Source organism: Notothenia rossii (genome assembly GCF_949606895.1).
Source record: "Notothenia rossii genome assembly, chromosome: 8".
Classification (NCBI taxonomy): Eukaryota; Metazoa; Chordata; class Actinopteri; order Perciformes; family Nototheniidae; genus Notothenia; species Notothenia rossii.
Window position 1 is genome coordinate 10110201 of NC_136906.1, and position 27616 is coordinate 10137816.

The 27616-nt window shown below is 39.4% G+C and overlaps 1 protein-coding gene across 1 annotated transcript; it reads left to right on the top strand.

Moving 5' to 3' along the window:
* Nucleotides 1-1121: 1121 nt before the first annotated feature.
* sec14l1 (SEC14-like lipid binding 1) lies at nucleotides 1122-15275 on the top strand. The gene is made up of 16 exons (XM_079644509.1): nucleotides 1122-1337; nucleotides 1721-1808; nucleotides 4548-4697; nucleotides 4895-5026; nucleotides 5492-5620; nucleotides 5710-5923; nucleotides 6436-6545; nucleotides 6887-7076; nucleotides 7420-7508; nucleotides 7976-8046; nucleotides 8150-8321; nucleotides 9915-10049; nucleotides 11549-11683; nucleotides 11854-12105; nucleotides 13868-14046; nucleotides 14673-15275. Exons 2-16 carry the CDS (start codon nucleotides 1746-1748, stop codon nucleotides 14776-14778), a joined length of 2127 nt encoding a protein of 708 aa, XP_079500635.1. The 5' UTR covers nucleotides 1122-1337; nucleotides 1721-1745; the 3' UTR covers nucleotides 14779-15275.
* The last annotated feature ends 12341 nt before the right edge of the window (nucleotides 15276-27616 follow it).

The following is a 27616-nucleotide window of genomic DNA, read 5'->3' on the forward strand; positions in this document are numbered from 1 at the left end:
AGGATTAAACCCAGATCTCACGTATTGTGTTGTATTTCCTGTGTAGCACCAGAATGACAGTTCTTTATCCCACATTGTGTGGAGACAGCAGTGTGTTTTGTGGTAATATTATTCTTCGTGCCTGAGGCTGAGGAGGAGAAGGAGATTATCTGAACTCTACTTCCCCCTCTCAGGATGCCCCCTGCTGGACCTCAGTATCTTTTGAGGACTTTCAGATCCAGAAGCTTTGAATCCCCCTCCTACGGATGCTGCTTCTTGAGATTCAATGTGGGACCAGATGCATCTCACCGGAATAGCTGCTGTGAGGCAGTAAAGAGACGGAGATACCTTGACAAGAAAGTGTCCCTGGATAAAACGTTAGATGTTGTTGCAACGCTGTCAGTCTTTTTTCACTGCTTATGCGTAGAGGACTGAACATCAATGAGATACAGCACATTTTGTATCCTGGAAAACTAGAGAGATGTTAATAATACGACACACTTCAGAGGACTAGAAAGGCACAATGAGGCCAATAATTGAATGTTAATGTATAAATGGCACTTTATATTAACACCTACTACAATGTGAAGAATAATTGCTAAGCAGTTGAAGCTATACACATCTACAACAAATATAAATATGTGGCTGTCTTTAGTCAAACTATGTCCTCGGTTGCGTGTTTCATTATTGGAAACTTAATTTCCATAATGACCTCAAGAACGGATGATCGGCAATATTTTGAAGGTGAAACATTTTAATTAACTGATTGGTTTTATTTGGGCAAAATCAGTGTAGTGACTGTTAATATGTCAAAGTTATATGTAGAAATAACTACCAAATGTAATGTCTAAATCAAAACAAGTTTAATGTTAAAATGAATGCAATCAATTAATTAATTAATTTAAAAAATGCAGTGGAGTAAAAGTACACAATTTACCTCTTCATTGTAGCGGAGTAGAAGACGTACAAAGTAGCATAACATACTCAAGTAAAGTACAATTACTTCAAAATTGTGTTTAAGTTAATTACTTGATTAAATCTACTTAGTAACATCACACCACTTACCGCTGCATGTTATAAATGCGTCAGTGTGTCCTTTCCATAGATCCTTTCATAATAAAGCGTCTGATGGTTTGGAACAAAATGAGTGTTACGGACTTCCTGTTTGTCTAAAAGAAGGCGGAGTCTGTGCTTCAGACTAACGGATGGACCATCTGTAGTTTTCATTTCTCGTGTTTACAAAATTAGAAAACCAGCTTACTTCTTTCCCTTGCCAGCTGACAGTATGGATAATGCACAGAGAGTTGGAGAGAAACAGTGACGCACCATACATTAAGAAAACAGGATTCAAGAGTGCTGTAAGTCAAGTTTCTTTTTTGTTTCGCTTCTCAGACCGCATTCACTAACCAAAGGAGTACTCCATGTCCGAGTTTAGTTTGTAAACTCGGTATCAATCTATTCTCATTAATTATTGATAGTATGTATCCTAAAGATGCTAACTGGCGGCTCCTATTGTTTTCTTCTTCTACGTTTTAACACGAATCTGCAGTATCATAAAAAATGTCAAGTGAAAGTATTTTTGTCCATGCATTGAGACTTTACTCAGCTGCTGTAATGTAATCTGTTTACAACAGTCACACTGTACCATAGATAGAATGTAACTCGTGGAAATTGCTGTCATGCTGTTTTAATGTGTGTATTTTCGCTGAGTCATGATAGGGTCTGTGTGGTTATCTAACAGAAGCTTCCTGTGAAACGGCGTCAACATGGTGCAGGAATACCAGTCCCCTGTCCGGGTCTACAAGCATCCATTTGAGTTGATAATGGCGGTGAGTAGTGTGTTTACATCCAGGGCCATTATACAGGCAAGCTATGGTCATTACTGTGGATTATCTCAAATAACTAAGCTGGAGACCAAGGTGCATTTGTTATTATTGTTGCCAGTGTAGCTTTGACCCCTGCAATCTTTAGCCACCACGTTTGCCGCAATAAAAACGAAATATAAATTCTGAAAATATAAATTAAACTGCTTTCTTAGTGGATTCCACTTTATTGCAGTTTTCCAGGAAACCAGACTTTCTCATAAACCTCGACCGCTTATCTGTAGCCTTGTCTGCCTACCAGGGTCATCTGCTTCCCTCTGGATAGTACATCACATGCAATGAATGCTGTGTTGAGTGAATAAGCAGAGTATACTGTAAACACTTTTTTGTTTAATGAATGCTGTGGTTTTAAAAAAGAATTATGTAGGGTCTGAGCTGCTTAATGAACTTCACATTTCTTTATCCAATGCCAGGCTCACCATTTAAATGTGTTATGCCTATTTAACTTGCCTAGGTGTTGGATATGTATGCAAAAAGTAATGGTAAAGAATATGCACAGAATACAGAAGCAAATGTTGCTCCATGAAACTCTTGTGTTTTGCAAGGCCGCCCTAGATGAAAGAAATTCTCAATACATTATCATTCAATGTAATCGTCAGAGCTGTTTTATCTTTTGTCTTCGTGTTTACCAGAGATGCGCTCGTACGATTCATGGAGATAAGTCATCCAGCTTGAAACAAGCATGGAAAATATACTTATCGCTAAATAATTTAAGACCAAAATGAAAAATAAGTCCACTTTTTGACAAAAAGGGAAGCAGCTGTAGTGTGTTGTCCTGTTGGTATTATTTTAGAGGGCAGGAGTCCTAAAGTTATTTTTATATAATTGCTGCTGTTTAAAAAAAAAGGTTTTAGTAGAATATGCCGTGACATTTTTCTAACAATATATGATTTATATTTCAGTGCAGCAGCATTCTACAGTCATTTAGATAAATGTACTGAAATGACAAGCTAAATCCCACTTTCCAAACATTTATCCACCATGTTAGTTTATGTGAAATTCTTGTTTTTGATACTGATGTATTGTTCTCTTCAACTACAACTCAATGCTTTAAATCCATGTAAGAATAAGAGCCAAAGGTAATTCCAATTGCATTTCCATGAATGTGTTTTCACCCACTTTCACATCCTGCTCTTACTTGTTTTCTGCAGTTATACATTAAGCCGAAGCCTTGTGCAATATCCTCAGAGCAGTGATGCTGCAGTAACACTTTGCTCTGCAGACTATAACTCCTTCACCAAGCAGTCTTAGTTTGCACCTACACAAGCTTCATTTCCAAGGAAACTTCTATTACAGAAAATCTCAGATATGAAATGTATCTTGCAACCTTTTGCATAGGGGAAAAATATCCTATAATAGGTCTTTTGTGACAACTAAATAACTCCCCCTGTGAAAAGATCCAGGCCTGGAAAGCCTGAGGGCGAAGGGCTAGGGAATAGTCAGCCTCCCATTTCTATCTGAGCCTTCTCATTACTTTTATTACTCCAGCTAACAATCTGTGTCCTGGATAGCACTCGATGTTTAACTACTGACATCATTGTTGTCCCTGTCATGACACGTTTTTATGGCTTTCCTGGGTTTTTAAGGAACAGATAGACTAAGCCAACTGTGTGTTTGGACTCTGCTAAAATTGCATATAATCAAGATTTGCTGAGAAAACAAAGCATATTTCTTGCTCCGCAGCCATTAAACTGTTAGCCGGTGTAATGCAAATGTGGAATATGATGTTTAATATGGTGGATAGTATTGTTTTTTTACATAAGAAAACATATTTTGTTGCTATTAGGTTCCCACCAATCTTGTATATCAGGAGTGATACCAATATGTTTCTAAACAATGCAAAACTGCTTTATGGTTACTCTATATATTAAAATATTTAACAGGCAGCTATTTTTTAACAATGAATTAATAATACATTATTTATATAGCACTTTTGAAATAAGACTAAATTGCTCCACGAGATAAAAATGGTAGACCAATAAAAAAAAAACTAGACAACAATGAACAAAGGAGCTACATATCAGAATCAGGATAATGCTGTATATAAATTGGTTTTAAGAAATGACTTAAAGGTGAATTCAGGCAACAAACCTTTTCAAAACAAACCAATACAAATTCGTTTTTTAGAGGGAATTAAAAGAGGATAGGGAACTCCCCAGTTCCTATCTGCAAAGGCTATAGCGTGATGGTTAACTTTGTTCCCTGCGTAAGGTGACTTGTCAATATTTCCCCAGCGAAACAACGCTGCTGCTAGTTACATAGACTCTGGACTATTTTGCATATCCTGAAACAACCACTCAATCAATATTGCCAGGTGAGCTTTTGTGAAATGTGTTTAGACAGAGTGTCACACAGTGTGCTGTTGACAGTACAAGTCCATAAAAGCTATCACTGAGGCTGTTTGCTTTTATATCAACTGTTAAATCCTCTAACGATTGAATGCATCCTAAACACACAAAGACATCACATGCTGTAGTCATGAGCCAGGAACAGTCTAGTCTAGACTTCTGGAAATATCAGCTGACCTTCTTGTAATCGGAACTTTCAAAGCCGCTTTCCTGCCCAATCAGAGAGCTCCTCATAGTGGGCAGGTTAAAAGCAACATCCTTCAGAGGGAACAGAATGTACAGAGACCTAAAGAATCTACACATGTATTTTATAAATCATTTTCTTTCCCCCTCTCAGGCCTATGTGAGGAGGTTCCCAAAGTCGCCCCTGATCCCGGTGTTCGTGGACAGTGAGATCGTCAACGAGACCCAAAGCAAGGATGGATCCACGGTGGTCACGGAGAGGCGCTGTATGATCGACATCGAGGCCCCACGGCTTCTGAAACGGGTACAGCCTCTCCGACCTTTACCAGAGCGTGGAAGACATTCATAACATTTGCTGTAATTAGACATTAGAACACAAATAGGAATGTTTGCCAAGACTGCGTCAGATGTGGCATTATCTGTCAATGTTTGAAAGGTTGTTTTGATCCACTTGCTGATGTATTTGAGTGTAAACCATGTTTTTTTTTTATCTCCATGCAGATTGCTGGTGTAGACTACCTATACTTTCTCCAGAAGAACACTCTGAATCACAGAGACAGGACGCTCCACATCGAGGTCCGCAACGAGACGTTTTCCAACAGGGTCATTGTCTATGAGTCCTGCAACTACACGGTGAGCCTCAGGATGGAACAGCATTTTGATTTATTTTATGTTGTACTCACTTCATTGTTTTTATTCGTCACTTATACAATGCGTTCTGCAAAAAAAGGGTCCCCACCGCTGCATGTGCATACAAACCTTGCTTCACTACCAAGGGCATAATTGTTCTAAATGATCCTCTCATGGTTGTGCCAAATGCACTTGTGTCTACAGGTTGGGTCTTTAAAGTCAATGTAGTGTTACTTGATCCAATAATACCTACCGTGCTGTAACATTTCATGACGTTCCCCAACATAACCCCCACCAGCAATATCCTTTCTGCTGCTTGTGATTACTTCATTACATCGAGTCATACATTTTTTTTCAGTCATTATCTTGCAACGCACTGCTGATTTTGCCCCCTTTTTCATGACAAGGGTTGTAACATACTGTATTAAAGATGTAATGTGCATCATACATTCTGATCCTCTTCCACAGGTTCATCCGGAGAATGAAGACTGGACGTGCTTCGAACAGACGGCTAGTCTGGATATTAAGTCCTTTTTTGGATTTGAGAACTCTGCAGAGAAGATAGCTATGAAACAGTATGCAAGCAGTATTAAAAAGGTGCGCATCTTTGAATTCACTTGAATCGACACCACCTTCCACCGTTTCCCCAGTAACTTCAAAAGTACTGTCTCCTTGTTGTGTTGTAGGGAAAAGAAATGATAGAGTACTACCTCAGAGAGCTGGAGGACGAAGGAGTAACTTACATACCTCATTGGACCCCGCCTGTTGTCTCCGGCACTATCAAACTCCAGCTGCCCCCCCGCTCCACAGCCAGACCCATCCCAGAGAGCAGTGCTCAGGCGGGACCCGACAGTGCAGACGCAGACGCTGACGCTGAGATCGTGCCTGGCTCTCCTGACGGTCAGTGTTTCATCTCTAGTCACAATCAGTTATAGAGTAGCAGCTAACACCCAAAACAGTACAGTGATTAGGTTAGAAGAATTATGTTGTCGAAGTCATCTTTAACTGGTGATATAATCAATGCCAGTTTACAGGTTTTACCATTTAATATAATCATTTCTTGTAAGCCCTGTTCCTTTTTATATTGACTTTTTTTATGGTAGACTTACCCAGGATGTAGATATTTACATAGGACTTAACTTTAAGTCTATAAATAATAACACAAATTATAATAATATGTATATCCTGTATATAGGATTTTAAAAGCATTGAATCTCACACTAGTACAAACCGTATTTTCCACTATCTGAGTGCCAAATGTTGACATTAAAAATAAGTGCAGCAAACAGGGCAATGCAACTTATTTGATTATTTTCCCTCTTGTTGAAAATCAATTGAACAGCTCCTGTTTTCTCAGATGTATGCATGCGATATGTGCTAACTGTACATTGAACATGTTCTTTGGCCTGCAGACAAGTTGGATGCCGACTACATCAGGCGTTACCTTGGTGATTTAACGCCTCTGCAGGAGAGCTGTCTTATCCGACTGCGCCAGTGGCTCCTGGAAACCCACAAGGGCAAGGTCAAATACACACACACACACACACACACACACACACACACACACACACACACACACACACACACACACACACACACACACACACACACACACACACACACACACACACACACACACACACACACACACACACACACACACACACACACACACACACACACACACACACACACACACACACACACACACACACACACACACACACACACACACACACACACACACACACACAAACGCACATTTATGCCTGGACATCTGCCCACTTGATGATTAATAGAAAGCATTCATTGGACTAAAGGTTGGGAAAGGTCTTTGAATGTATTATTCATTTTAACTTTCAGATTCCTAAGGATCAGCATGTGCTCCGCTTCCTGAGGGCCAGAGATTTCAACATGGACAAAGCCAGGGAGTTCTTGTGCCAATCGCTCACCTGGAGGAAGCAGCACCAGGTGGACTTCCTGTTGGACACATGGGAGCGCCCACAGCTGCTTCAGGACTATTACACCGGAGGATGGCACCACCATGACAGAGGTACTTGTCTCATACTGACTGCCTGCCAATATTATCTCTACTCAGTTTCATGTCATTTCCCTGCCTAGTGTTGTTGTACTGTGGGGGGAAGTGGACACTCAGCAGTGAAGATAACGAGGCGGGAGAGGGTTTTGTTGTCTGTATTTAAAAGGTCCTCATGGGTTTAAATGGCCTGTTAATTATTGACCGTAAAGTCTGAGCACCATCTGTTGTAGCTCCCACGTTTGAGTCATTGCTTTTAACGGAACAGCTGATCCGCCAGGCTGAGTGAGGACCTGAACACATGAAGTGATCTAACTTGATCTGCCTATTGACTTGTGGTGCGTGTGTTTGTGTGGTTTAGAGGGACGTCCTCTGTATATCTTGCGACTGGGGCAAATGGACACAAAGGGCTTGGTGCGGGCCTTGGGAGAGGAGGGGCTGCTGAGACAGGTAACATCCATTAATGCACGTTTTTGCAAAAAAAAATTAACGACAATTTGAATTTAATAAGAATCCTTCAACCCCAAAATGTGTCATAGGTACATCAATTGCTAACCTGCTTTGTTTTGTATTCAGGCCTTGTGACTGAGGAATAATACAAACATTTTGAAAAAGTCTTTGAACACTTTTTTGTCAGTGTTTTAAATAAATATTAAAAATATGCGTTTCGGGAGTAGTGAGTCTACAACTGGATAAATAAGTTTATAATGCACTAGTTTTGGAAGCGTTTACTTAAACATTTTTTCCAATTATCATGCCTTTTACAGTACGTATTTCATTAGTCGTTCACAGTGGAATTGTGCTAGAAAAGATTATTTTCAGATTTGAATGGTATCTATGCTAATTTTGTGGGCGAAGTACTGTATACCTTTGAATTGTATCAGTTACATTAATGCTGCGACTTAATTATAACCCAGGTCCTGTCCATCAACGAGGAGGGTCTGAGGCGTTGTGAGGAAAACACAAGAGTCTTTGGTCGACCAATCAGGTAAAGGCTTAAATATTAAGTCTACCTTCTGTGATGATTACCCACAAATGACACACACTTCAAATCCACGTCCATCTAATGTCTCTGTCAATGTGTCGGTCAGCTGCTGGACCTGCCTGGTGGATCTGGAGGGTCTCAACATGCGTCACCTGTGGAGACCGGGAGTGAAGGCTCTGCTGAGGATCATCGAGGTGGTGGAGGCCAACTACCCAGAGACCCTGGGCCGCCTGCTCATACTGCGGGCCCCCAGAGTCTTCCCAGTGCTCTGGACCCTGGTGAGAATACATGTCTGCCATTAAGGTGGTTTTAAAGAGGCCCTGTTATGCTTTTTTGGGGTTTGCCCTTTCCTGTAGTGTGTTCTATAGGTTGTTGTGCAAATGTTCTGCAAAGGCTAAAATCCCACAGTTCATGTTGTTTACTTCCGTAACATAGTGACATCACTATCTAAAACTTGCGGTTGAATTAGCTAGTGCTTGAACACAGTGTACGTGATAGGCTAACGGCCCGTCCACACAGTGGCGTGTGTTGACGCTTGCCGGCAGGCGTGTCTGAAACTCGACCAACAACCAATCACATGAATCTCCCGCCCCTGACACACAAGCAGCGGTTTGATTGGCTAGAGCTTGTACTGGCATATGATTCTGCCGAGGCGTCAAAAGTGGAACATTGCTCAACTTTTGCAGCGAGCAACCTCAGCAACACTCCACGTCGCTTCCCACGATGCAGTTCGGCGAAAAGTGACGTCACCCCATTCAAAGTGAATGGTGAAGCGTCAACGCACGCCGCTGTGTGGACGGGCCGTAAGGGGTGGGACATCTCCAAGCAGTTGACCAATCACAACAGAGCTGACCAACTAAGCCACAAATAAAGACCTTTTTGAACATTAAAGCATGTAAACAGTATGTTTGACAACATTTCACTGCAGAGGCACAAAATACAAATATGAATCTGCAAATGAGCATGACATGTACTTTTTAATTCATCATCTGAGTGTGGAAGATTGTATGTAGATTTACAGTTCAGACCAGAGGTTGCGCTAGAGTTTTTCATTTTGACGGACAGGATCGTAACATTTCCGTCACAATCCATTATTACCCGTCGGTCTGTACACAACTCTGACGGGGGGGGGGGGGGGCTGACGCTCGTGAACTGTTAGCGCCGGTGTTATGCATGCCCCCAGCGCGCCACAGCGTAAAGCACTCACAGACGTTTCAATGATTTGCACGGCAAAGTTAGGTTTGGAAACGATATCATCTCCTTTTTGGGGGGCATGCATAACACCGGAGCCTCGGTGCGGGGAAGCTTTGGCGCTGTTCTGAGTTTGTTCTAATCTGTCAAAATGACGGCTTTCAGATTATTCCGTCATTGTTTAAAATAAATCGGTCATAGACGGAACATATTCTGTTAACGCAACCTCTGGTACCGACACAGAGGATGAATCTTACTGGGTTGTGAATATGAGAATGTTAAAATGAAGAAATGAAGGGGGAGGTAATTGCAACCATGCAATATGCTGATCCTCGTGGGGGAAATCAGATCATTGCTACAGTACAGCATAATGGTATGGTTTGTAGTAATGGCATTCAGCAAAGAAATAAATCAAAAAAGTAATAAAAGCAATATACAGTGGAGGCATTATACAAGCAGATTTTAAGTACATGCAACAAATGGAAAACTTCTTATATAGTATGAGCTTATATGATGATAAAATAAGTATAACGTACACATTCAGATGTTTAGCAGCACCATCAACCAGCCGATCTCTATATTTCTTAAACATGAACATTCCAGAGTTTCATGGATTGACTTTCGTTTAGTTGTTAGCATGCTGTTGCGTTTTCTGATGATATTTGGTGTGTTGTTCCCAGGTGAGCCCTCTGATTGATGAGAATACCCGGAAGAAGTTTCTTGTTTACGCTGGAAACGACTACAAGGATCCAGGAGGATTGGTGGATTATATTGACAATGAAATCATCCCTGACTTCCTGCGAGGAGACTGCATGGTGAGTCCAAAGTGTACCGTTCATAATGCATATAATAGCATTCAGACAAAAACGTTTAAAAAAAATATATGATTGTAATGATAGCATTTTTCCTAGTATGCTTTGAAGTCTGAAAGCTAGAGTGATTTTCTACATCGCATGAATAGAGATGATTATGTGGATACAAATGGCAACGGAGGGAGGTTTCTTCTGGAGGCAGCATATTGTAATAGTTTTTTAAATTGCGGCCATAAAAATGTTCAACGGTATTTGTCGATTTTACTGAAAGCTTTAACAATAAAGTATAAAAATGTAAAAGACAAATTTGCTTTCAGCCCCCAAGGACTAACACACTGCGTTCCAAAATAGGCTTAGCATATGGACAAGACGAAAAGTATGTGTATGGAATTCTGCGACCGAATTTATTAGAATTTTAGTTTGAAGTGTTTCTAAAGAAATGTTCAGATTTAATCTAGCAGAAATCTCTATAAAACATGAGTTATACAGCCCTGAACATGTTGATTTATACACTATACTGATACAAAATGTGTACCAGATGCTTTATCAGTCGTTATGGCTGCACCTTCTTTAATGTGCAATGGCCATTTAGCTTCTCTTTGAACCCTTAGATGCATAAGTGGGTCCTTTTTGGACCCGGTGACGTGGTTTTCTTGAAGTATCTTTGTAATTACATTTTTGTATCATTCCATATTCCAGCTATTCCTCAAAAATTATGTTTTGAATATCATGCCATTCAAAATTTTCATTTACATTTTAAGAAATTGTAGTTTTTGTATTTCTAAGTGGGTCAAAAATGACCCGCATGCATTTCCTATGGAATCCAGTGGGAACCTTTGATCACCTGTTGCTGTCAGGAATATATTCACTGTGGACCACACAGACTACATCACAAGTGACACCTCTCTGGAAGATTATTTTACACAGCAAGATCTGATACCTGTCAGTATAATAATAATAATAATAATAATAATAATAATAATAATACATTATATTTTGATAGGGCTTTTCAAGGACTCAAAATCGCTTAGGTTAGGGTGGGGGGTATAGGACTATCAAACTTGATCAACCGGCATGGATTGATCGGGGGGGTGGGCTATGAGTAGAAAAGAGGAGATGAGTTTTGAAAAGGGACTGGAATACTGTGAGGGTCTCAGAATAGCGGAGATCTTTGCATCAATATGTTCAAAAAGTTTTTTTTTTAAATGTACATTTTTTTTCTTCTAAAATTATAAATATTTTAAAATTAAATATAAAATATTTCTAGTGTGAACCAAAATATAATACTAAATATTATACAAGTGATTTTTCTTAACCAAAATGGCATAAGAACACATATTATTCTAATACGGGTCCTTTTAGACCCACTTATGGAAGAGTGTAGGGTCCAGTCACTCGTGCATCTAAGGGTTAACAAACAAACAGAGAAATGTCCTCATGAAAACCTACATTTATGCGAGTTGTGACTTTGTTCAGCTTGTTTTTTTATTTTCTGTCCTCAGTGTGACATCCCCGAGGGAGGTATGGTCCCCAAATCTCTGTACAGGACGGCAGAAGAGCTGGAGAGTGAGGAGAACCGCCTGCTGACTGACTCCATCTATAAGTGTGCCAGTATTTTCAAGGGAGCCCCATATGAGGTATGACCCCTGCTTTTGAAATAGTTTTTCAAATCCACAGATGATATTATGTGGATGAGGGTGCCACCTGCTGGAAGGAATCCACACTGCAGTTTTAGATTAATATACAACTGTTAAATGGCCTGCTGTGAGCCGATCTGTGTTTCTAATCTCCTGACATCCTCCTGCAGATGCTGATCGAGATCACCGAGGCCTCCGCCGTCATCACCTGGGACTTTGACGTGTGTAAAGGAGATGTACATTTCAACATATACCATTCTAAAACGGTCCCACAGCCCCCTAAGAAAGACACTCTTGGGGCCCATGGCATCACCTCCCCAGGGGCCGTTAACGCCCAGATGATTGACAGGAACTGGGTGCTTGGCCAGGACTACAGCATGGTGGAGAAAGCCCTCATCTGCAAGGAGGGAGAGAGCGTACAGGTCAGAGAGCTTTCTAACGGCACTATCACCTGTCTTTATACCTGAACTTAAAGGGGTCCTTTTATACATTTTGGGCATCCCTTCCCTGTAGTGTGTTGTATAGGTTTATGTGCATGTAAATGGTCTGTAAAGTCTAAGATCCCAAACCTCCCTCACAACCCCCCTGGCCTGAAGACACTTCGATTGGACTCCTTTGTTTTCTTCCCTATTATAGAGACTTCACAGTATGTAACACTGACGCTTCTATTGAAAAGCGCACCAACACATTGTAGGTAATTGACTAAGGGGTGGGGCATCTCTAACCAATCAGAGCAGACTGGGCTCTGGTTTCAGACAGAGGGTGACAAGAGGTGCTGCAGCACAGGCAGTGTGAGAAAAATAAAGAGCTTTTTGAACATTAAAGCTTGTAAACATGTGACAGTAGAGGCACAACATATATATATGAACCTGAACATTTGCATAAAAGGGCCCCTTTAATTTTGTCATAGACCAATAATATTTATATATTTCATTTCATTTTTATTTGTCCCGCTCATGGTACGCATAACCAAATGTACAATAATGGCCAACAAAACATTTCTCTTCAAACACCATTGAGCGAAAAGGAGCAGGGAGAAGAATAAAATCTTATATGAGCTGCCCCTTTCTAAAAAAAAAATAAAAAATACATATAGATGATCTGCCCTTCATAATAAAAAATTAATGTTCACAGCCAAACATAACAGTACACCCTCATCTGAGTCATACTGGAGAAGAAGGTGGAAAGCGGCACATAATAATAATAATAATAATAATAATAATAAATTATTATTATTATTATTATTATTATTATTAATAATAATAATAATAATAACAATAGGGTTAGGCTAACCCTATATATATGAAACTATACAAAAACAATGGTATTAAATTAAATTATTAAAGGATATGATCTGTCATGCCATCATAAACATCCTTTCTCAAGTAGAAAATACTGTGTGTGCTAAAGTGGCTTTTACAATGTCTGTTGTTTTATAGCAAATTAAATTCTCCATCACCGGCAGTATGAGAAAAATAAAGACCTTTTTGAACATTAAAGCATGTAAACATTTTGCAGTAGAGGCACAACATACAAATATGAACCTGAAAATGAGCATAAAAAGGCATCTTTAAAGTGGACCTATCATGCTATATTTGAAACGTATATTGTGGGGCCATACCTATATAAAACATGTCGGTGAAGTTTTTTTTTTTAAATACCAAACAGATCATGCATTTTAGCCATGCCTCATTTCGATCTATTTGCTCTTTTCCAGCCCTGTTTTTGCAAGGGCTGATTCTGCTTTTGTGGCAGACTACAGCGCCACTTACAGGCCTGGCATATGTACTACAGCGTCTCCAGCGCTTTCGAGTGGTCTCTCATTCCCCTGATAGGTGGAGAGTTGCCCATATAGGCGGAGCACCCCTTTTCTGACGTTGGAAAAATTCAAATAATAATCAGCTCCGTTGCAGCCCCGTTTTTAGAGATTTGGGTACGGAGGAAAAAAAAGAGGGTTGTGTTTTCTGACACACCGGAGACAAATATTCATGTATAAAAGACATACAAAAGTGCATTTTGCATGATAGTTCCCCTTTAAATCACAAGATAAACGTATTTTCTCAAGTATAATATATATATAAATATGTGCTAAAGTGGCTCATACACTATCTGTTTTTTGAAAGCAAATTAAATTCTCCACCACCTCAGTTTCATATTAATACTCGGCTCTCCTCTGATCAACAGGGCTCCCACGTGACGCGCTGGCCCGGCTGCTACATCCTGCAGTGGCGCTTCCACAGCTCCCCGGCCTGCTCCGCCTCCAGCCTGCCGCGAGTGGACGACGTGCTGGCCTCGCTGCAGGTCTCCTCCCACAAGTGTAAGATCATGTACTACACCGAGGTGCTGGCATCCCATGACTTCAGGTCAGTTTGTTTCCCTGCTCGTGTCCTGTCTTTCTTTGTGTTACACTGAGGCTGTGTGGGCTGATCAAAAATCAATGTTGTGATATTTCTGGAAGTAAATTGTCCTTTCAGATATGTTTACACCTGTTTCATGTGGTGGAAGACGTCCTCAGACTTATTACTTAAGTAAATAAGCAATGCTGAATTGTTAAAACAATCTTTCTGCAATTAAAATTCATGCTTTCAAAATCTAACTTTAATTGAAATAAAAAACAGTATTTTAATACATTAATGTATTCATTACAGTTGGTGGGACTTTTTTTATTTCTTTGTACACTACTGCTGGATATTTTAACCTATAATCATATATTAATGTTTATTTATTATTTAATTTATTTGGTTTTAGCTTTAAATCCTTATCAGTAAAATAACCCAAAACAAAAGCTGTCAAATAAATGTAATAAAAAGAACAATATTCACGTCAGTAAAAATATAAAATAGTGTCAAGAAGAAATTATCCAGGAAAGACATTTCAAAATTGTATTTATTTTCAGTACTTGAATAAATGTACTGTACTTGAACACTTTTTATACGGTTTTTATTAGGTAGAATTAACATTTCTCCTCTGTCTTTTTCTCTTATTTCAGGGGATCCATGACCAGTCTGCAATCCAGTCATAGTGGTTTCTCTCAGCTCAGCGCTGCCACCATCTCCTCTAGCCAATCACACGCCAGCTCCACCGTCTCCAGGTAGCATCTGCCCGCCAGCTGCCACCGACAGCAGGGACCTTAACCTAGTGACATCTTACTCAAACTGTGCCTTATGCCTCCAGAGAGAGGCAGCCTTACTAATGACAACTTGATCTTACAACTGGGGGGGGGGAGAGTATTAGGTCAAATGTTTATGAATAAATAAATGGTTTCTTTGGTTTTTTAAGATGGGTCAATCCAGTATTATTGGTAGGGGATCATGTATTTATAAGTTTCCAGCCCATATGATGACTAAGTTGTTTGAATAATAGTGTACATTATAACAGAAATTAGATTTTTTCATACAATTTAAATTAGGTTTCTGGACAATGCACACGGCGCCTGTCCCTGAAGTTGCTTTTATTGCCCACAAGATGTCAGAGTCCTCTGCTCTGAAATCTGCAGTGTACTCTCCACATGAAATCCCCCTCACACTTTGTCTCTCCTTCTAAGAAATTGTAAGAAGTGTTGTTTAAATAAAGAATTTATCACAAGCATTAATATTGATGTGTGTCTTTTATATTACATTTTTAGAAAACAATAACTGCTGTGTGGGAGACGCAGTGGGGGAAGTAATTTTGCTGGAACGATGGGTTATTAATCATTTTTACAGCAACAGGCGAGATGTTAAGAGCATGCAGATAATATGAAATCTCTTTTAAAATATTCTGCGCATGTCATGTTGATGTTTGGGCTTGTTAGGCAGAGCTGTTGAATCTTCTGGGGATGCTAATTCCAATGCAATATAGTGCAGCATCTCGTAATCGGGCACAGTTCCAGGAAGACAACAGATTTGCATAAAACTTTAATTTCCATAAACTTCTCAGATGCTTCCAGCTAAAGCTTAATTGAATTTCCTTGTGTTGGTTGTTTCCCTTGGTTTGCAAATGTGTGTCATGCTGCTGCATATCACAACACAATAATAACACAAAGTTAAGTAGATTGAGTTTTCTGAAAAGTTCTTTCTGGCATGTCCCGGTTGTCTGAGAGAAGAAGTGCAGTGACTTTGCCAGAAGCTTATGTACAGAATTAATCAGTCTGCTCTAATGACCTCCCAAGACACACATTGTCCATGTAAATAGGAGCACTTTTTTCTCTTATACATCTAAATTGCTATTAAAACCCGCTCTTCCAAAGCGGTTTGGTCATTTAAGGCTGAATTAATTCCCTGGCATTCACAGGGCTGAAAAACAAGTTCTGTTGAGGGAACAACAAAGTTTGGTAAGTCAATCGAATGCTCTTAAACAATGCATCACCTTATAATGTATCCACCTGCATGGTTTACCTGACACAACCTTGTGGAGGAAGGATGGTCGCCGACCTACAGCCGCGTAGAGATGATTTATGGCCGCATTATTTATTATTGATCAACAAAAACTGTTGTTCTTAACCCTTTTGCTTCACCTTAAAAAAGTTGCTCTGATATTCTTAGAGGACAAACATGTCCGTCAAAAAACTGACATGAAGTGATTTGTCAATATGTATTTTCCCTTTCATTGAGATATCTTTTAACAAACCTTAGCCCTGATCATGCCTGCAAAATGTTTTTATTTGTTATGTTAAACCTTTAAATGCAAGTTTGTTGACCTAATGCTACTGAGTTTGATAGTGATTTTCCACTGTCTGATACATCTCACTGATGAGCACAATATTTATTATGATTCCTTTTATAATATGGTGCAGAAAACCTGGAAAGGAGCATGTTTGCCCCATAAGGCATCAGGGACAATGGCTCACTCTGGTGGAAAATGGTAAAAACAACACCTGTAAATCTGGGTCTTCAAATTGAAAGTGTAACATTCATGAATGTGTGATTTTATGTTGTAAGGAATCCAACATTTCCAATGATCTCAATGGCTACAATAACAAAAATCTCCCTCGACCAAATAGAAAGGCAATCCATCTTTGACATTTAACTTTGAAAAGAAAGAAATGATAAACTCACGGTGGCGCAAGAGGGAAAGTCATAGAATCACCAAAGTCATTAGGATACTGTGAGGAACATGAATGCCTTTAGAAAATGTCATGGCAATCCATCAGATATCAATTCAGATTAACCCTTTTTTCACTATTTTGTTCAAACCAGATGGATAAATGTTTGCACAAATAAGTACTGGTGTTGTTAATCTCATTAGATTCGAAGTAACCAATAACAACTAGCTTCAACAATCATGGATAAAGAGGTAAATATTACAGATTTTGTGAGAAATGCATATGCTGTTGAGTCCCTGGACGTCTTTGTATTGAATGTATTTGACCATGTCATATACAAACTACTGCTTTAAACCTGGTGTTTGGTGTGCAGATCATCGTAATGGATTTAAAAGAGATTCCATATTGTCACTAATCCTGTGGATAATACTTATAATAAGCTAAAACGTTTTGTTATCAGCCCCCCCAACTGCAATGTAACCTTTCCGCTTCTGTCAAAGCAGTTATTCATAAAGATATCGTTCCTGAGGAGAGCTACATTTTTCCCATCTCCTCACTGTTATCCTTTTGGTTGCGCTCATCATCACAGATATGATCCAAGGATGATTATCTGGAATTTGTCTCAGAAGAAAGTAGCCTTAAGATTCACTCCCAGCTAAATCCCTGAGAAACTTGTCTCTTTGTCTAATCTGCCTCATAAGCTGTCTGACCGCTGATATGCGAGAATGGAAAATCAGTCAATTTAAGATTTTGTATTATACTGCAAACAGGAACAGCAGATCTCTTAATTCTTTGGCGAGGAGGAGATCTGCATTGATAATGTGCTGCTGAAATAGTCTCAGTCTTCTTGTTACAGATATAAACATCCCAGCCCTCACTGGGAATATGAACATGATAATGAATACGTTTCACTCAGACACTCCAGAGACAGGCGTAGGGAAAATCAGCATGGGGCTGTTCTTTTTATATTTACATCTCACCAACAGGTTGTACTTTGCAAAAATAATGACTTATTCTTCCCCATGTCTATACCCTTTTTCTGATTCCAAGGTTAAATAATAAAACATAAAGTGTTCAAAACCAAACAATATATTCCAACTTCACCCATTCAAATGATGGATGGATATTTTTACCACGTTGTATTTGTTTACAATCAGGGAATGTGTTGTGAGTCTTACTGCAGTGGGTATCTTCATTAAAACTTAAGCCTGTATTTCATTCGCTTCATCCGACAATCCTGACCTTCCCACTAATTAAAAAGGAGAGAGATCTGGATTAGTGTGCACTAAATTATTTTTAGGAGGCTTGACACACTTGAAAATAAACTTTGTCCCGGATGTTTTGCATGAACAAATGTGCAGCTTGAATCGAGGCCCTGTTTTTAATGTGATTTGTGCAACCTGGAAAACGTTAAATGTGTAATGCCTCCTCCATCTGAGTTGTGGGCCTGTCTATTTAACTAATCTCATATCGGCTGGGCTAAAATTCATTTTCTGACTTGATGTACTACTGGGCCTGATTAATATGTCCACAAACAAATAGATACAGTCACGTCTATTTATCTCTGATGCTTCAGACTAACTCTCATATTGTATCACATCGATTTTCTCCGCAACAAGAGAGACCATCAATCTAGCTTCAATTTAGGCCAATTTCTGAGCACTGCCCTCATTTGCAAAGAACTGTCAAAACTCTGCTAACGTCACATGTTTTTTTTATCGGTTTCCGGACATCAGACCAGTTTTAGTTCTGTGATGTTTTCTTGGCTCACTGACTTCTATAGTTGACATTTCCATTCCTCTCACTCTAAATGGGGGCTGCAGTGTGAAGGTCATTATGGGCCTGCCCTCCTTAAATGTTTCAGTGAGGACACACATTTATCCATGGATTGTTTGGACAGAATACCAAACTTGAAGTGTATCTTTGGCAATCTTGCAATATGGATTGCTTGTAAACAGGTTTTAAAATATCTAGCGCATGAAAGTCAATAGCCTACTGTTATGAAAACCAGCAGAAACAAAAAGTAATATTTTTGAAAGATGAATTAATTAATGTGATTCTAAGGCAAAGCAAATGTATTTATAGAGAACCTTTCAACACGAAAAACAAAAATGAAATATATTTGAGATATGGTGCAATGGAATCACATTATAAAAGGACATTTAAAAACAGTCATTCAGAAACGAAGAGGATAAAATATAAATAAAACAAGCTAAAATAGAATAATATAGGTATAAAATATAAGTTTAAAAATGACAGTGCAGTGTTAGGTATTTAATGATTGCCTAATGATGACTGTTTGTAAATAGGCATTTCCAACATTAACCATTACCTTTGGGATAAGGTTAATAAAGATTTGTTGGCGGTAAGTGAGAACAAACAAGAAGAAACCTCACTTCCGGTTTTCACAATTTGGTTCAAGTGGCGGAAAAAGTCTCAATTAACATGTTTCCTTGGAGACGGGCCATAAAGTGCCAAATTCAAGAAAATACTAATAAGAAAACAAAGAGGGAAACGGATTATTTTCATGTTTCAGTTTGATAAAGGTCTTCCTCCATGCCTCTGGAAACATCTTCAAAACAGTGGTAAGTGTTGTCAAAACTATACCAGCGAAAGAAAAAAACCGAACTAAAACAAACTCTGTTAAACTAACTCTACATACAGGCCCGGTTCTACGGGGGTGCATAAGGGTGCATTGCACCCTCAGTTGAGTCGTTATGCACCCATATTTGAAAAATGAAAAGTGAAAAAAAAAAAAAAAAAAGATTAAATATATTATAATAATAGTAGTAATAATAATATTAATAAGAAGAAGGATATAGTTGAAATAAAATAAATTGTGGTTGAATAACATTGTCTGCTGCATTTATTTGGACAATTTAAAACGTTATGATGTCAAGTGCGCGTGACCTGTGCCGCTGCGCGTTCGTCATCTGCAAGGTGCTTACACAGCAGTCAATGATGGACATCAGAAAATGGTTAAAACAACCAGCCCTTATCGCCAGCAGTAACACTGCATCTACTGCAGGTAATAACAGTTCAGATCATGGCTTTGCCCGCCTCGCCCACGGAGGCGGAGCAGCCGCAGCGGTCTTCGTTGCCCCAAACACCGCCACTCCTCAGCGGCCCGCAAGTGCCAGAGGACCTCGGCAAAACAGAGCCTGTTATTTAAAAAAGTACCCAACTCGCCTGTACAGTGGGGTACGCTCATTTTGCAGCTCATGGTTTCAAAACAGAGATTGGCTGGAATATTCATGTAAAAAAGATGCCATCTTCTGCTATGCATGTAGACATTTCGGTTCAAGTACATCAGGTGCCTTCACCACAACTGGCTACAACAACTGGCGCCATGCTCTTGTACGTGATAAGGGACTGGGAAGGCATGAACCAAGCAAAGAGCACATAGATCCTTAGATCTCTTCATTTTGCTCTCAAAGTGCACCAGATTGATGCTTTTAACTTCAAAATATTAAAAAATATATATTCCCGGGGGAGCATGCCCCCGGACCCCCCTAGAGGAGGTGAGGACCCTCCTGGAGAAGGTGAGGACCCCCCTAGAGGGTGTTAGGTCCACTCCCCACTTATAAAAATAGCACTTTACCCATGCACCCTCTCCAATCTCGGATGCACCCTGAGTCATTTTGTTCTGGAACCGGGCCTGGATACATAGCCTACATCCTCTACTAAAAGATAACTATACTTTATTGGGCTGACATTTTAAATTAAAACTAATAATTTAGAATGCAAGGCTTCCTGCGAAAATGCACCATCCTGTGGTCAAAACAAGCGAAAAATAAACGAATTTCAAAATAAAACTAGATATCCGTTTTTTTTTGCAATGTGTTTGTCAAAAGGATAACTACATTGGCCTACATATAGCGATGTACATTGTGCAATGGTTGTGAAATGTGTTGTTGGAGAGCCTTGAAAGCTACAGTAGTTAGCCTGTTTCCATTTTATACAAATTTCACTAAATGCTTATTGATGCTTATGCTGGCTATTGTATGACATTTTCATATAGCCTTGAACATTATAAAAAGTAACATCACAGGTGTAGTTAATAACATGAATTGGGGCTGCACTCGTCATCAGTGATACTATTTTTACCTGTTCATTTCCTGCTCAAAATGTCTGCCCATTACTGTATATTTGAATCTGTATAAAGCGCTGAAATGACTAAAGAGTGACAGACTGGGCTTACCATGTGTATATATTCAGTGACAGGTAACAGCTTCCTCCTATCTGTTGCTCTATGTGTCTCTGAATATTACCTCAGGTTTTATGTAATCATGGGAATGCATTTTAAGTCTGAAGTGATTACCTATACTATACGGTTTCTGCCAGCAGACAGTATAGGGCAGCATTTAAAGCATCCATCTTCCCTTCTCCTACCTGCCAACACTCACCACCCCTCAGCGAACACAGGTTCTCCTTATTGGCAGGCGGAGGGGCAGGCAGGATTCCCCAATCTCAAATGACTTGGGTGTCTCCTGAATAGAGAATATGGAGGAAGCTTGAGAGAGCAGAGACAGATAGACAAATGGAGAGGGTGAGATGATATTCTTTTTGGAAGGAATTGGCTGCTTTCTAGTCAACTTTCAATTCATTCTGAAAAGCAGTTAGGATACTCAGGTGAGTGTTTGGGTGTCTCCATGCTACCACCCCTCATGTATACACACACTCAAGGAGAGCAGAGACCACAAGTCATTAAAGATTCATGCCCAGCAATCTCTGGTCCCTACTTAGTTTACTTTGCCATATATGATAACTCATTTGATATATTTAGGTTTTGAAGGAAGGAAATGGAAGGCATTACAGTGGCCTGTGATCTCAATATTACAAATAACATATTTCAAACAAAACATGTGAAGGCCACTCTACGGCTATAACGAATATTTCAGTTACGATTTACAAAGTCAATAAACCGTTTTATTCATAAAATGTCTTGAAATAGGAAAAAATGCTAACCCCAATTCAAGAGAGCTATTGCTTGTTAGGGGATATTCTTCAGCATATGAGCAGTATCTAAAGATGCCTGATGTGAACTGCACAATGTATCATTTCATTTATCAAGCATGTTATTAACAGACTTTCACACGTTTTCCCATGTTGCAAAAAAGGACATTGAGCAACCAGTCTTGTCCACATTGATTTCACCATGATTCAAGTTTTCCTTTGTATTGAAATTAATTATATTTGCTAGTGTGATAGAGACGTTGTAATGATTTTAGCTTCTGTCGAGGGTTTTGTGCGTTCCTGTCCAGAGACTGCAGATGGTAATTAACTAAGAGCTAAATCTGCCATAAATCATATTTTCTCTCCTTGAGACTAATGTTTTTTTCTGCCTGGTCCTTGTTGGGTAAATAATGAAAACAAAAATAATCAAGATGAAACATACTTCTTTTCCCCAGGCAGCACTTCAAACTTTAAGATGTTCAGCTTACTATTGAATAGGATTGAACAAAGATTTAGAAAAACAAGAGATGTGTGTAATTAAAAAGCTGCAACTAGAGAATTAATTTGTATTTTTTTGCAGAACAAATGACAACAGCCAGTGGATTATCAGAATAGTTCATGATTATGTTTCTGTTGATCTTTGAATAGATTAATCCACTCATTATTTCAGCGCTAGGCAACACCTTTTGTACTGAAATATTTCTACATTTTCTACACCTTTATTTAACTGTATTTTCTACTCAGGGCATCAGGGTGTTTTTAAGCTTAAACCTTTTAAAATCTGAAATTCAAAGGCAAAGGTTTACTGCATTAAAGTCAGTCAGGTGTAAGCTATCCTGCATTTAAAATAGACCAAGAGAGAATGATACACAAGACCCACAACAAGTCTGCTCTGTGCCTCTTGTTGTTTTACAGATGCATTGAAGCAGAGAACAAGAGCAGATGAAACAGAGCCAAACTGTGTGTGGAAAATGTTTTCTGGCACCGGTATCCGCTGCTCTCCCTTTCTGCCTCTATAACATTATGAGGTAGTTATTGTAAGCCAGGCCTATAAGCGATCCCTTGATGCTTGCTGGCACTACACCTCTCAGTCTGCTTATAGCTGCTGTCTTCCTGCCTTGTTTGAACTACCTGCTTCATTGCGCTGTGTAAATTAAAATAAACTATTCTCAGCATAAAGCGAGCCCTATTCTCTGGTGACCGTGAGTTCATTATCATTTTGAGTCCGATTGCAGAACATTAACTCTTGGTGGAGGAGACAGAGCGGCTGATTGGTCCAAACTGGCACACACTGTGGCTGTGACTCCCTATGGCTCACTCTATAAAGAAATCAGAGAGCTTCTGTAGGGAGGACGCTCTGCGGTTGTTTATGTAGATAAACAAAATGAGCTGCCTCAATATGTTTTACTTTCCCCCTTTTATCGGGTTATGTGCCGACTAAGGTTGTTAAAATTAGCATCCTAATTTAAGGCAGCAGTTGGACATTTGGGGAATAAGCTTATTGGCTTTCTTGCTGAGCGTTAGAGAATATGAGCTCTTAGCTTAACACAAAGCCAAACAGCTAGCCTAACTTGTCAAAGATAACAAAATCCACCTACTACCACATTTTGAAGTAGGAACATGGTGAATTGAGTTTGTTTAATCCATTGCATAAAAAAAAAAGGGTACTGGGACTTATGTAGAGGACCAATCCAGCTGTGCACAGTAACTTCCTGAAATCTCCTCTGGTTGCCTGGTTACTGCTCAAAGTGAAGGTATAGTCTGCATGCTAAGCTAAGCTAAACAACTTCTGACTCCAGATAGATACGTTACATACATGACAGCGGGTCTGAAATATATCTGCAGGAAATCAAAGAAGCGTTTTTCTCAAACTATTTCTTTAGGTGGCGTATAAAACCAGTTAAAGTCTCAATTTTTACTTCCTGTCTCCGCATACTGTGCTGCTGCAGGCTTAAGTGTCAGTTTTACATTAATAGACTATAGGGACAGGTTTGCAGATGTAGAAAAGGTTTAAGAGTGCTCTGCCCATAGGAAAATGGCTCTGACAGGCTGCAGAGTTGAAATATGGACCTTGACAGGTCGGCCTATTGTATGTGCCTCAGGGAAACTCGTCACCTGTCGGGGCCTAAATGACTTTAGGCTGATGTGTTGGCCATGTTTGGCGCCTCTCAGTTTCTTGTTTGGATATTGAAATGAACAATCTTTCCTCTCTGGAGTCACATGAGACTGACAGCCGCAGAGAGGGAATGTGTGACAGCGATGAAGGCTTTAACCATCAGCCCCCCCCCCCCACCGCCTCATCTTCTCTCTGTCCATCCTCCTCCTGTGTGGTTCGAAGGCATTGTGGATGTAATTGCCTTCAAGACTGGCTTAGGCTCAGGATGCAGGATCTTCCCGCTGTGATCTGTTAAGCCTATTACATACTTGTTGCGTGAAGACACACAATCCTATGTGGATGAAAGCCTGAGTGTGAGAACCAATTTGTGCCACTTGCTTTGGCATCACCACATCCAGTCTGTGCTGTAGTGAATTCTCTTTTGTTCTGTGGATCATTAGTGTTCAATACACAATAGACAATTCAATGAATTCCGAAGGACTTTGATTTTCAGAACCAACCATTTGTGGCAATAGTCTTACTGGAAAAGGCAAACAACTAAAACGAGTTGAATGGAAATGTGTCCGTCAGAATCTCAACTTTTTTTGTGCCAGTATTCATTTTGATCTCATGTGAACATTAAAGCCTTCATATGAAATAGGAAACGAGTTAACTGCAGTATTGATAATGAGACATTTTCATTAAATGTGTTGGAAGTATGTTCAGTGTCAACTCTGAAGCCAACAGATGTAGATGAATCAGTGAGTGGATATTATGGGAACAAAGAGCACAGGTCTGATGAGGGATCTATTGTGATCAAATGTGGTGAAGAAAATAAAGTGGTTCAGCAGCTTTGAACAGTAGCCTGCTCGCTAAAACCTTTTGTTCCTTTCCTAGAGAGCTTTTTGATGACTGGTGTGCTCGTTGGCTGATATTCAAGGTTTCAACAATTTCCTACCTAAGATTGAAAAGACCCTGACACTGCTCAAAATATCCTGTTATTAGAATAGTAACATATCTTATAGCTTTAGTACCTTGTACACCTACACCTTTTATGCCCTCTTGTAAAGCAATTTACAGTTAAATGTAGAGGCCACATCCAGAGACCGGTGAAGAGGCTGCAGGAATGTCGATGTAACTTCTTCCAATGAGGTACTGTTAGGTACAGCCGGCAGGGATACAAGCGCATTAAAGTGCAATAAGGCTGGCTTGTGTTAAAAAGAGCCGTGAGCGATGCCCTCGTAAATAAAACACAAGCACGGTTAAGACATTAGTTTGTTGTTCTCAACATGTGTTTTCCTATATCTGGTCCTTTGTTTCTGATCTATAATACATGAAGCCTCGGGATATGTGACCCAAATGTCCCAACTGAATCCTTGTATTGGAGAACAGGAGGATATGCTCTTGGTCTTTTTATTTTATTTATTTGTTTATTCCATGGCAGTTATTTTAAAACAAAACATGTACACTTTACAAAACATGTATACTTACACTGGTTGTTTTTTTCATTGTGCACTGTGGAAAGGAGCAGGGAGAAGAACTTCTTATTTTACCTGCCCCTTCTTACACAAAATAAATAAAAAATGAAATAACCATTTAAAAGCAATATTCTTTCAGTCACAGTTGCTTACTAATACTGAAACATAAAACCAGAACACAAACAAAAGTCACCTTCATACTGTCTAAATATGCTTTCTTTATACATTTTCTTAAACATAAAAATGTTCTTTCAGCCCTTTAAATCATTCGGTAAAGCATTCCACTTCTTTACGCCAACTACAGAGACACACATCTGCTTTCAAGTAGTATGTGCAAACTGATGCTTTACAGTAAATGTAATTTCCTCCTATGATGCTCATCCTCTGAAGTTAAAACACATATGTGTTTTGTATATTTTCTGGCAGTATTCAGTTTTTTTCTTTATGCATAGCTAAAGCCGTCTGTAATTCAATTAAATCTTTACATTTTACCATTCATTTCAGGTCCTAAAAGAATACCCTTTGGTCAAATCTGCTTTGGAAGAAAGCCTTCTTAGTCTGCTGTTTATGCGGTTGCCATAACAACACAGATGAACAATTGCTAAGAAAATGAATTTACAGAAAAACCGTGTGTGTGTGTGTGTGTGTGTGCGTGTGTGTGTGTGTGTGTGTGTGTGTGTGTGTGTGTGTGTGTGTGTGTGTGTGTGTGTGTGTGTGTGTGTGTGTGTGTGTGTGTGTGTGTGAGCATATGTGGAGGAGGCGCTTCTGTTTGTATTGTTGGACCGGGGTCATAGGATTAAACAAGGCATCCTGCAGAGTTTTGCATCTGTTGTTTATGTCTTATTCAGTGTGTGCCATCAGAACAGTGGAAAGATTATATCAAGTGGAAATGGCTGTTGGCGAATTTCTTCATTTATTATGTAGAAAGACAAGAAGTGTTGAATTTTTCCTTGCAAATGTATAAATAATACAGAAGGTTGTGAAGACGGCTCAAAAGTTCATTCACGCCTGCTATCTGTTTTACTTCACAGTTTTGACTAACCCTAACCCCTAACCCTTCTTAATCTATCCTTCCTAGTGTTCATCTGCATTGCCTATTACTTTATATACATTTCCACATTTGCATAACTTCAAAGAGGGGGTGATAGGCTTGTTAGGTTTCTCACCTGATTGTTGGTATCCAGAATATATATGACACAGAAACAAGTTCATCCTTATTATATATTATTATTATTATTGTATATGTACAGTATGAATGCTGCGTGTCTTTGTTGTATGTTGTCTATTCTGAATGTTTTGATGGCACCTTAAAAGGACTTGTTCTTGTATAATGACAATAAATGCTTCTAATCTGAATTGATCTAATTACCCATTGTCAACAAAGACTGGTGCAATTGCAGCACATATGCAACATTCCCCCCCATGCTGCTGTGCCATTTTTACATGTTTTACCACATTACAAAATACAGATGGGATATACAAATGCTAAACTAATTGCACGGCAATGTCGGTTGTTAGACTGGTTTGAGTTATTTAACAAGCCAGAAGATATCCGGAATTTAATTAAAAATATATTTGCTTTAGAGCGGTCTAACCTTAATTTGAACTGATCATTTTCTGCTATGTTTCATTGTTTAAAGTAAATGCAAGAGAGAGAGAGGATGACAGGATGACCTTTAGCGTGTCCGTTCACTTTGTAGAGCTGATTGAGTAGTTTACGACCCCTCTAAACTCTGACGACATGCCATTAAAATGATAATTATATTCAAGCTCTCAAGTCCTTGTAACACTCCACGGTAGCACATCATTCACACGAGATATTGTACTTCGACTGTTCTCAGGAAGTGTCATGAATTGATAGTCCTTATTTTCCACCTCTTGCTTCTATTTGACCAGATAGATCATTGTGTCGGGTGCAATCAAGAAGTCACACTCTCCGGATGTTGCGCCGTCTGACTTCTGGATTTAGATTCTCTTTCTGCCTGTGGATCAAAGGTTCAGGCTGAGACGGGATTATTCAGCAGGGAGAGGTATAACTAAAGTATCTCAGTCCTTGAACCTAAGCCAAGGAAGGGATTTTCCATCTCACACTAATTAGAGTCGCAGAGGAAGACTCTCTTTAAATGTCCGCCACGTCATAATGTAATTGTTAGCAACGTTACATCACTTGACAGGGCGGCTCCATTGCACCTGTGATTGTATAGCTTTGATGATCCTTTGATGATCCTATACCATCCTGTGATCATTTAAGCTGGACCCCCCCCTATCAACCTTTCATACTTCTATTGCATTTGGAAATGATCCATTAGGTTTTTGAACTGCTTGCTTCTTCTCTCAATTCAGTGTTCATCGCCTTGGCGGCAATAAAAAGTCATTACGGT

Excerpts from the sequence above, each read along its gene's own strand:
- sec14l1 (XM_079644509.1), top strand. The coding sequence starts at position 1,746 with ATGGTGCAGGAATACCAGTCCCCTGTCCGGGTCTACAAGCATCCATTT. Across the intron at positions 7,077-7,419 it reads ATGGCACCACCATGACAGAG|AGGGACGTCCTCTGTATATC; the intron begins GTACTTGTCTCA and ends TGTGTGGTTTAG. Across the intron at positions 14,047-14,672 it reads CTGGCATCCCATGACTTCAG|GGGATCCATGACCAGTCTGC; the intron begins GTCAGTTTGTTT and ends CTCTTATTTCAG.